The 12,125-nt window shown below is 41.9% G+C and overlaps 1 protein-coding gene across 1 annotated transcript in view; it reads right to left on the bottom strand.

Annotated features, from left to right (window-relative positions):
- Positions 1-337: 337 nt before the first annotated feature.
- The window catches only part of TXLNB (taxilin beta), a 49,323-nt gene continuing 37,535 nt past the window's right edge, over positions 338-12,125 (bottom strand). The window contains exons 8-10 of the mRNA XM_039532525.1: positions 8,952-9,044; positions 4,909-5,004; positions 338-3,761 (exon numbers count right to left, since the gene is read on the bottom strand). Coding sequence (XP_039388459.1) covers positions 3,219-3,761; positions 4,909-5,004; positions 8,952-9,044 — 732 coding nt within the window. The 3' untranslated portion in view covers positions 338-3,218. The remainder of the gene's footprint in view (positions 3,762-4,908; positions 5,005-8,951; positions 9,045-12,125) is intronic.

Raw genomic sequence — 12,125 nt, 5'->3', positions numbered from 1 at the left:
GGTGTGCTGAGAATGAGTCCGGGTGGTGTAGGGGATGAGGCTGTTGTCTGTTGGTTACATGAGCAATGTTAACTTGGCATTTTCTTCCTTCAGAATTCATGACTTTGTAAACTGAATGTTCTTTTAATGTAGTTTTTGGGGATGTAATTGAATATTTAAGTTTGTAAGGAACTTAGATGGAGTTGTGGTGAAGACAGGTATTAAAATGACAAAAAAACAAAAACAAACAAATAAACAAAAAACCCCAAACCAAAGCCCCAAACCCCAAAACAAAACAAAACAAAACAAAACAAAACCTCAAACAAACCCAAACCGAAAAATTCACAAATCACCAGAGCAGAAAGAGATTTACTGTATATATGACTCATGCTAATTTAATTTAAAAACACTCTAACAACAAGCAAAACTATATGCTTCAAATTTATACTCAGCTTCTATAGACATAAAATCACTGGAACCTAAAGAAAGTAAACCACATGATTATAGATTTTCGGCAACTGAAACAATTCATTTATAGGCTAAAAGTTTCAATGCTAGACACCTAAGTGGCCTGATTTTCTGTGGAGATTACCAACATTTAGGTGCTTAAATATAAAAGGAAGTGTCTAACTTTAGGCATCTAAATTTGAAAATTTTAGCCATAATGGATAAGTCCACCCCCAGAACAAACTGTCAAAATCATACTGTGAATACTGCAACAGATAACTTTCCAAAAGATTGTACCAAACAGTGTAAATAATGAAAACAATTATATTGTGTTAACCGGGCTGAATTATCTCTTCGGGAATGAACGAGGATTAAAAATGGAGACTCATTTTTGGATGAAATGCAACAAGAATTTTGTGATCACAGTATCTGACAAATGACATCTTTCCCCCTAGGTCACCAACATTTCAATTTAAATCTGCAAGTATGATTTTCTAGAGCATTTGAGGGTTTCTTAGCATTCGTATGTATGGCTGGGTTTGCTTGTGTGTAACATTTCTCTTTCTAACTTCTGGACATCTGTTCTCATATTAGTGGCTTTTTCACAGTCTTGAGATAGTCAGACCAGGAACTGGTAGCATGAAGGCCTGGACTGAGTATACCCATTGTGGGTACTGGGATTGGCGGGCCCTGGATTAAGTGTACCTATTGTGGTAGCCAGAAGCTGGGACTGGGCGAGAGAGGATGGATCACTTGATGATTACCTGTTCTGTTCATTTCCTCTGGGGCACCTGGCATTGGCCACTGTCAGAAGACAGAATACAGGGTTAGATGGACCTTTGGTGTGACCCAGTATGGCCATTCTTATGTTCTTAAAAACGGCAAGCTTAGTCAAAACCATAGCTAAAGGCCTGCCCCCGGTGCGGGAGGAACCACTAAGCCCAAACCACAAATGATTATGTGGGAAAATGAATTAGAAAACAGGAATGGGAGTGAAGGTCAAAGGTTAAAAATCAGGGATCCAGAAGGGGACACAAAGCAGAGAACCCCCGACAGTGTCCATCACTCCTTAAAGATGTCTGAGGAGTCAGTGAACACTACCCACAGGAACTCTACCCAGTGGTTTGATTTGATGAGGGACCAGAAATAGACCCCACAGTTGCAAAGTGCCTCTCCTGCCCCATCAAAGTTTCTCCTCCTGGTTTAGTGGTGGCCATTTTGGGCAGTACCAGGAGTAGGTTGACAGGGAGATCTCACGACATTGTGGAGCCATGGATAAAAGATGTGCAAGGACAAACAGGTGAAGGGAATGGTGCAACCAGAAAGTCAGTAAGATATTCTGAAGGAGCTGGAAGAATGGCTGCAACCTGACACATTCTACATAGATGTGACTCAGGGTCTCCTTCTTGCCTCAGATAGGATAGGTGTCATGGGATTCCATGAACCGTGCCAAATACACATGGAGGAACTGCCCACTAATATCCCCAGAGAGTCATGAAACCAGAATAGAATACAGACTGGCCCACTGGGGCTCCCTGCCCACTGGATTAAGTGCAGAAGATGAATGCTGGAGATGAGAGAGGGATTCTAGCAGTGGGCAGGCAGGCAGATTAGGACTCTCCACCAAACAAAACTCCTGATATTCCCTGCTGAATGCCCTGCAAACTCCTCGTTTTGCTCATGGCTCTAAAACAAGCTGATGACACACAGAAGCTGGCTAAAGTTGTAAGGACCAGAGTGTGAGGGGCCCTTGGGTGGGCTTGCAGAAGGGTAGGGGAGCACAAGCAACCCTTCCTCTCCTATGTTCTGTATTCCTGGCAATCAGGGGAGCACAGGGATTGTTTGCTTTTGTTCCACTCTGGGGAGCAGGATACCAAAAAGGGAGTGAAGAGGAAGCAGCATAGCCCAGTTCCCGTTCCTGACTGCAACAGCTTAAACACCAGGGCTTATGCTTCTGGGAGCAATCTGTGGACAGCGCAGACTGTACACCACCTGTGCACAAAGAGAAATATGGGGAGAGAGTATACCTGCCTGAGACACAGTCTCTGTTGCTTAAAGCCAGGATCTGTCCCTAAAGATTAAAACAGCAATATTATGAGGCATCTTGCGAAGAATTTTTCCCTTTCATTATGGTTCTGTTGAAAGCAATGACATAATCACAGCACTGAACAGAGATGGCAATTAGGGGTAGATGTTTGGAGTTGTGTGTGGGTGTTTAGATACAAAATTTCCAATAACAAGTTAGTGATTTGTGCAGGTAACTTTTGCAAAAATGTGCGATTATTGTACTTCTTAATGGCTTCAATTTACCCTATCAGTGCTTCTGCTATGATCACAAATCCTCATCACCTCGTTTATTAAGCTCACCTGGCCTCTAAACAGGGCATGTTTTGTGCAACATCAAGCCAAATTGATATGTTTAATTATATAGCTTTAAAAAATGTGTATCTGTATTGCAACAATTCTTAAAACATGAAACCTCAACAGTTTGCCTGGATTTTGTCGAGTGAGATGACTCATTATGCCTGGAAAGAAGATCCTGTAATTTTGTTATATTTTGCTGACATTAAGAAAATGTTATGCTTTGCATATGTGAGGGACAGCCAAAATAGCAAACCCATTATTAGTGTGTGGTGGTGGCGAAGAGGTAAGATGCATTACACACTGCTATAAAACACGTTTGAGCATGTTTTCAAGCCCTATTTTTTTTTTGTTTTTGTTTCAGAAAATCAATTTTGGGAGAAAATGGAGCTGTGACTGGTAGAAAGACAAGCCAGAAAACAGCGTTACATTTAATCTACTCCTTCCATGTCAGCATCTACTGTTTGCTCCGTGGGCTGATCTTGAGCAGGCTGCTCTGCTGGGGCTCCTTCACATTTTTCAGTGGATTTCAGAGCAAGACTCAGCGGCCCAGAGGGATTCCCTGCCTCTGGCTGAGGGGTGGGATGGAAAGGAAGCCCTGGCTCTGTGAGACAAAGAGGACTGCATGCTTGAAGGTCAGCTGGTTCTGGATTACTGTTCTCACTGGAGACTGTGAGGGGATCCTGCACGTGATGGGTCACCATGAATGCTGCAGCTAGATTCTTCAGGATGTTCTCATCAATAATGGACAGCTCTGCACTATCCTGTTCAGTAACAGAAGGGCTTGCATCAGCCTCTTTTCCCAAGATGTCATCATTTCGATCCTCCTCATCCTCCTCTTCCTCATTAGTGAATTTTGCTTCTTTAATTTTTTTGTACAGTTCATTCCTCTCTTCCTGCAGCGCTCTGCAAAGGTTCTCTAGCCTCTGGATTTTCAGCACAAAGCACTCGTACTCCTTAGCCCTCATTGCTTTCTGTGATCAAATCAAAATCAGGCAAAGATGTAGGAAAATGGAGTTCATATTCATGAGGTTCACACACGTATGTTGCAGTTATAAAGATATAATTTGTTACATGCAACCTTTCTTCACTGCAGGGTAGCTGGAGTTCCCAAAGTAATAAAATACAATTACAATCTTTCTAACTAAGTATGAATTCACCCCAGTGCACTGAAATGTGTCACTTAAGTGATGAATAAGGCATTCTGCAGGTCCTCTGCACTCAGCTGAATTTCACCGAGAGATATGAGGCATAGGCATAGCCATGAATAATCTCTCGCGATAGAAGGACTACAAAACATTCAGGATGTCAGTACAGATAAGCACCCAAAAGCTGTATTGCTTATCTGGACTTCCTGTGTTGGAATTTTTGTGAGAACAGGATGCCTCTTATTTGCAGTCCATCTTGTTTTTGGCTGGCTGGAAATTCTGTGAGAACAGCCTCTCTTGCAGCATTTTGTGGACATCTACATTTTCTGATTCTAGCTGGATGTAGAAGTCCACAAAAATGACAATACTGGAGGTTGCAGTGGGGACGCTATTCATTCTTTTTTCAAACCTCAAAAACGTAGTCCACGTTTCATCTAAGTTTGGGATGAAACTTTAGGTAGCTTCTTATTTTATCTGAATCAGTTTCCATATTCCTACTAATTTTCTATACAATCTCTCAGTGTAGGGAACATTTAAATCTATGGTGGACCCCAGTGACTTCTATACTGGAAATTAAGCTGAATTAACCAAAAGTTTGACTTTAAAGTGCATTATTTAAAGCACATTAAACCCCTGTGTGGACACTTTCTTTCAGAAGTCAAGTGGCCTTAATCTAAAATGACCTGAGGCCACTTCACTTCTGAATGAGAGCATCCACACGGGGATTTAATGCACTTTAAATTCACTCTTAATTAATTACGCTTAACTTCCCGTGTGGACAAGCTGTTAGTGTATGCAGAGCCAGACCCAGTAATATCTTGGCTTCAACAGATATGATGTTTTTTCCAAGACCTGACCTTATCAACATATACAAAGAAAAAGGGCCCAGTTTTCCCATTGATTTTAGTGGGCTTTGGATCAGCCCCCAATTAACTTGAAAATATGAAAAAAAATTGTGAAGTAGGTTTCTCACCTCTTCAATCATGTCCAATAGAGCTTTATTACAGTTCTCAAATCTGGCTTTCCATGTAGCTGTATCCTTTTCCAGCTTCTTCATCTTCTTTGTCATCTACAGAAGCAGGAAGAGAATCACAGCAGGAATCCCAAATGTTAATTGAAGTTAGAACAGCATTTTAGTTATCTTTTCTTAAACCTCTACTTATAGCTCTGTTACCAGTAACTACAGTGAAAATGAATACAGCATTGTCAAAGAATGATGGCTGAGGAATAACATATAGCAAGAGACTGGTTTAATTTCAACTCCCCAAGTGTTGAAATTTGACACAAACAAATACCCCCTGCCATTCATGCCCATGTGCTCCAAAATAGGAAAAATGTATTGCATGGTTAAAAAATTATTATACATGTTAAAAATAGTTAAGGCTGTGATGAAGGAAAGTTAATATTTCCCAAAGGAAATCTACATGAAGAAAAGAGACACTCTGGTGCCACAGACTACACAAAATGGTTACTCCAATAGTAATGGCCAGTTTCTAAACTGAGCACTCAATTCTCTCTCACTTTCTGCTGCAAAGATTACTGTCTGCAGCCAATAGCAGTCTTACTAGTGTTTTAATGTGAACAAATACAAACACTTGATAGGGAGACTTCTGATTTCCTTAGGGCCCAATCCTATGAGAAAGCTAGTAGGGGAGAGGCTGTTCTAGATTTGATTTTGACAAATTGGAAGGAAATGGTTAAGAATTTGAAAGTGGAAGGCAACTTGGGTGAAAGTGATCATGAAATGGTGGAGTTCATGATTCTAAAGAATGGTAGGTGGGAGAACAGCACAAAAAAGACAATGGATTTCAAGAAGGCAGACTTTAGTAAACTCAGGGAGTTGGTAGGTAAAATCCCATGGGAAGCAAGTCTAAGGGGAAAAACAATTGAAGACAGTTGGCAGTTTTTCAAAGAGACATTATTAAGGGAACAAGAGCAAACTATCCCACTGCGTAGGAAAGATAGGAAGTATGGTAAGAGACCACCATGGCTTAAACAGGAGATCTTCAATGATCTAAAACTCAAAAAAGAGCCCTACAAAAAGTGGAAACTCGGTCAATTTACAAAGGATGAATATAAACAAATAACACAAGTATGTAGGGACAAAACTAGAAAAGCCAAGGCACAAAACGAGATCAAACTAGCTAGGGACATAAAAGGAAACAAGAAAACTTTCTACAAATACATTAGAAGCAAGAGGAAGACCAAGGACGGAGTAGGCCCATTACTCATTGAGGGGTCTGGGGAACAATAACACAATAACAGAAAATGTGGAAATGGCAGAGGTGCTTAATGACTTCTTTGTTTCGGTTTTCACCAAGAAGGTTGGTGGCAATTGGACGTCTAACATAGTGAATGCCAGTGAAAATGAGGTAGGATTAGAGTCTAAAATAGGGAAAGAACAAGTCAAAAATTACTTAACAAGTTAGATGTCTTCAAATCACCAGGGCCTGATGAAATGCATCTTAGAATACTCAAGGAGCTGACTGAGGAGATATCTGAGCCATTAACAATTATCTTTGAAAAGGCATGGAAGATGGGAGACATTCCAGATAACTGGAAAAGGTCAAATCTAGTGTCCATCTATAAAAAGGGAAATAAGGACAACCTGGGGAATTACAGACCAGTCAGCTTAACTTCTGTACCCGGAAAGATAATGGAGCAAATAATTAAGCAATCAATTTGGAAACACCTAGAAGATAATAAGGTGATAAATAACAGTCAGCATGGATTTGTCAAGAACAAATCATGTCAAACCAACCTGATAGCTTTCTTGACAGGGTAACAAGCCTTGTGGATAGGGGGGAAGTGGTAGATGTGGTATATCTTGATTTCAGGAAGGCTTTTGATACTGTCTCGCATGACCTTCTCAGAACAAACTAGGGAAATACAACCTAGATGATGGGTGCTATATGATGGGTGCATAACTGGTTGGAAAATCGCTCCCAGAGAGTAGTTATCTGTGGTTCACAGTCATGCTGGAAGGGCATAACGAGTGGAGTCCCACAGGGATTGGTTCTGGGTCCGGTTCTGTTCAGTGTCTTCATCAATGATTTAGATAGTGGCATAGAGAGCGCTCTTATAAAGTTTGTGGATGATAGCAAGCTGGGAGGGGTTGCAAGTGCTTTGGAGGATAGGATTAAAATTCAAAATGATCTGGACAAACTGGAGAAATGGTCTGATGTAAATAGGATAAAATTCAATAAGGACAAATGCAAAGTACTCCACTTAGGAAGGAACAATCAGTTGCACACATACAAAATGGCAAATTACTGCCTAGGAAGGAGTACTGCGAAAAGGGATCTGGGGGTCATAGTGGATCACAAGCTAAATATGAGTCAACAGTGTAACGCTGTTGCAAAAAAAGCAAACATCATTCTGGGATGTATTAGCAGGAGTGTTGTAAGCAAGACGTGAGAAGTAATTCTTCTACTCTACTCCATGCTGATTAGGCCTCAGCTGGAGTATTGTGTCCAGTTCTGGGTGCCACATTTCAGGAAAGATGTGGACAAATTGGAGAAAGTCCAGAGAAGAGCAACAAAAATGATTATAGGTCTAGAAAACATGACCTATGAGGGAAGATTGAAAAAATTGGGTTTGTTTAGTCTGGGGAAAGAAGGCTGAGAGGGGACATGAGAACAGTTTTCAAGTACATAAAAGGGAGAAAAATTGTTCTTTTTAACCTCTGAGGATAGGACAAGAAGCAATGGGCTTAAATTGAAGCAAGGGAGGTTTAGGTTGGACATTAGGAAAAGCTTCCTAACTGTCAGAGTGGTTAAGCACTGGAATAAAGTGCCTCAGGAGGTTGTGGAATCTCCATCATTGGGGATTTTTAACAGCAGGTTGGACAAACACCTGTCAGGGATGGTCTAGATAATACTTAGTCCTGCCTTGAGTGCAGAGGACTGGACTAGATGACCTCTCAAGGTCCCTTCCAGTTCTATGATTCTATGAGGTACTGAGTGCTGCTAGCTCTCCCTGAAGTCACTTGTCACCTCTTGGGATGACTGAAATGCTCACAGAAGCAAAGCCCCTCTTGGTTGCATTACTAAATTCACAGTGAATTTTCTGGCATTTGGCAGGGATTCTTTCTCCCTCCTTATCAGTCTAAGATTTCCCCACTTGAGGTCCTGCTCAGGACTAGACTGCGCCTTCCCCTGAACAGGATAGGAAAAGGAATGAGGATTCTTTCCTTTTGTGCACTCCTGCACTAGTCCAGACATGAACTCCTGAGCACGCTCCTGGAGTGCAAACCATCACAAAAGGGGCACAGGGAAGAGGTGGGGCCATGCCCTTGCCCTTTGCCCAGACTGCAGAGATGGCTGGCTATGCTAAGGGGAGCAGGTGCAGTATGTGTCTCCCGAGGCACAACTCCTAGTGGAGCACCTTCTGGGATGATCACCTCTGCACTGTTCTCAGTACAGGCTAATAGCTAAATACCACAATCTTCCCTTCAGTCTTTACTCAGACCTCACTCCCACTTAAGATAACTAGAGCTCTTCTCAATCAGGACCTCAGAATGTTGAGCCCCTTGAACATGAAAATTAAAGGCTAGATTCTCTCTTGTGTTGCACCGGGTTAGATTGTAAGTAGTTCATTGATTAGACTTCTTTATTCTTTCACACAATTGTTATTTCTTTGCTGGAGAAGAGAGCGAAAGCTGTAACTTCCAGTGCTAAGACACAATGGGCCAGATTCCAAACTGGTGTAAACTGGCGTAGGGCTAGTACATCAGCTGAGGAGCTGGTCCCATAAGTTTCTGTGAAGAGGCGGTTGTGGGTCTCTTTTTCTATTAGACATTATATGACATAAATCAGAAACGTACACAAAGTATCAAAGCAATATTGCAATACGTTTGGTCTTCCTGAGCCCATCTCACATCCCATTCAAACTTGGACTAGTTTGTTTCACCCAAGCATACAGAAATGTCCCAATCCAAAGATAAATGATCACAAAGGAGAATCATGTATCAAAATGGAAAGTGTCAGATTTTTAGAAATGATACGCGCTACTCACTTTCTCCATCTCCTGTTTGAAACTGGCGAACACCTCATTGCTTTTTGTCAGTGTTTTCTGAAATTCTTCAAACCTTTCAGAATAGAGAGTGAGCTACATACACAGGAACAAACAGATCAGTTTCAGAAGCTCCATGTGGGCAAATTGAATGAATATACACCTTATTTTAATGTTAATTAAATGAAAAGGGAACAACAATGATTCAATAATAATCCTTTTGTGCTTGCAGAGCAGCTTTCAAAGCATCACATTAGTGAACTTAGCCTCACTACACCCTGATGAGGTTGGGAACTATATTATCCCTATATTAGAGAGGAATAAAATGAGGAAGAGCAGGAAGACTGAGAGTAGTAAAACCTAGTAAAGAACCCAAGGGCTCAGAGTCCTAACTGTGATGCCTTCCAAAATGCCGTGTGTGGCCTGGGCAGATTAAGAAGCTTTTGTAACAAAGGCACAGTAGACCCTTTTCAGCTGGGAACCTCAGTTGGCAGCGGCTTGTCTCAAAGTGACATATTTCCTGCCCATTTCCATCTTTTCCTTCCCTTCCTTTATCTGACTTCCCTATTTTTATCCATGTGTTTGTGTCTCCTCCTTCACTCTCCTCCATTTATCTCACTTTCTATCCTCTCTCCCAATTCTTCTTGATTCTTTTTCTCTCTCTTCACTTTTCCTATTTTAAATCTTTGCCCTTTCTCTCCTTTCCTTTTTACCCTTCCTTTCCCCTTTATTCCGAGTCTTGTTTCTTGTCCTTCTCACTGTGTGCTCTTTTTATTTATTTCCTCTCTACACCTTTATGTTCTCTGGTTGCTTTCCCCCTTTCTGCACCCCCTAGCTGGGCTCCTCTCTCTACTCAACTCGCTGACCCCCACCTGCTGTGCCACTTCACAGGGAAGTAGCAGAGTGAATTGAGAAGGAATCTAGTCAGCTTTACTTTGTAGCCTGTACATGGAATGGAGCTGCAGGCAGGGCCAGCAAAAGCAGAGTAGCAAGGTCTCTTGTCAATTTCACTTTGCTGTTCACACATGAAGCCGTGCAACAAAGCAGGAGAAAAGGGCTATTACAATGTGCCAGCAGTTAGGGTCCATATTTCATTATTAATCTGCTTTTACTACCCTTGAAAAAGTACACCTGAAATTAGTAATGCCACATTTTTTAGAGCTGGCCTCTGACTTTGCAGGTATGTCTACACTGCAGTGTAAGCCCGGGGTTTGAACTCAGACTTAACTCTAGCGCCACTTCTGCCAAATACAAATCACACTAATCCAGGGCTTGGAGTTAGGGTCCCAGAACCCTACGGGGGTGAAGGGTCTGCGCCTGAGTCAAGCTGGGACCCAGAGTTCTAGCCCTATTGCTTTGCAGTATAGACACAGCCCTACTGGACTCATGCTCTGGGAGTCTACCAAAAGTATCCCACAATCCCATGGACTGATTTTCTTTGTCCTCTAAACAGTCCATTGGTGGACAGTCAAGTGTTCCCACACTGCACCAAGAACAGAGGGCTAGAGCAGCCCCATTTTGGGATGGTGCTAGTAAGTCTGGGTTTTGGGTGGTTGTACTCAGGCCCACATAATGCAGTGTAGATTCTAGACTCCCAGGTTGGGACCCAGGATTCAACAATTCCTAAAATAGGGTTAAAGTTGAATGTAGATGCCCAGACCTAGGCATCTTTGTCAACCTAGGGTCTGCTAACTCAAGTTCTACTAATCCTGGGCTTACATTGCAGTGTAGACATACCTGTATGATTCCATTTTTGGGTGACCATCTTGGCTCAAACTTGTGAATCCAAAAATGGAGGCACCCCAAATCAGTAAACATTCTTGAAAATTTTGGCCTGTCTAAAGTTAATTTTCCTGTAAGAATTACTTAGGTTCTGTTCTCTTCCCCCTTTCCATAATGGGAAAGCAGTTTCCTACTAAAACTTCAAAGAAATACATGGTGTAAAAGATAAATTATATTTATCTACACTTTTGGACAAAAGAAAGCAGATGATATTGAAATATTACATTCTGATTCCACAGGAATGTTCAGCCAACACAGTTCAGCTTGACAGCTCTTGTTAGCAAAAGAGAGTTTGGCATAACACACAATTTCCAAGGCAGGGTGGTCCAATGTGCAACCTAAAGTTCAGAAGCAGCCTGCAGAATTTAAACGTGGCCAGAGGCTGACCTCTCCTGTACCTACAGGGAGATGACTAAGTCAACTAACTAAAAGCTTTCTGTTTGGTTGGTGCCAGCAACAAACAATTTTTACTTAGCTATCAAGGAAGAGACAAAACATAACCAAACACTATTTATAGTTGTGTGCATTTAGTTTTGATTTTAAACCTATATAAAATTTATATTCAGATTACTTGTGGCTCTGGCAAGTGGTCATGGAGACCCTTAGTATTTGCAAATGTTTGACTTTTTTAATGGTGTAAGCTCCCACAATTCAAATGGGAACTGTGAGTCTTCTGAGTGTCATGCCCTTGGGATCTGATGGATGGTTGAAGGATGGATGTCTACACTGCACAGTTAATCAAGGCTCTTACATAGGTTTTAGCCTTAACCCTCCTACTATCCACACCCAAAAACCTCTGACATGGGCTTGGAGGTGCTTTGAGCACAGGCTAGCTTACCTAGCTGGGATGCTCAGACTGGAACCCACCCACTTTACAGTGAGGATCAGGCAAAATCATACAAGTGCCAATAGTCTTCCAATGTCCTTCTCACAATTCCTCCCAAACGACAGACAAGTTCTCCTGCAATTGGCATAGTTGGCTGGGAAGGAATCCTAAAACATCTTGGCACAAAGAACCACAGGCTATGCCCCCAGATACACCCGGCTGAGTGCAGAAAACAGGGAGCACACAGTAACATGGGGAGGGCTGTGCAGTGCGGATGATTGCACCCCAGCTAAAGTAACGTGACTGGTCAAATTTAGGTGCCAGTCACTTGGGTTAATGATGCAGTGAAGACAGAGCTGTTAATCAGATGCTTAACAATACTAATACAGCTGTAACAATATGTACAGGGCACTAGACTGGGAGTCAGGAGACTTTGGTTCTAATCTTAGCTCTGCTGCTGTCTTGAGCAAGTCACTGTGCCTCTGTTTCCCTGCCACCCTTTGTCTTGTTTATTTAGATTATAAGCCCTTTAGGGTAGGGACTGTCTCTCACTAAGGGTAGATTGACAC

The sequence above is a fragment of the Mauremys reevesii genome, linkage group 3 (genome assembly GCF_016161935.1).
Source record: "Mauremys reevesii isolate NIE-2019 linkage group 3, ASM1616193v1, whole genome shotgun sequence".
Classification (NCBI taxonomy): domain Eukaryota; kingdom Metazoa; phylum Chordata; order Testudines; family Geoemydidae; genus Mauremys; species Mauremys reevesii.
This window is presented reverse-complemented; position numbering and strand designations above follow the sequence as displayed.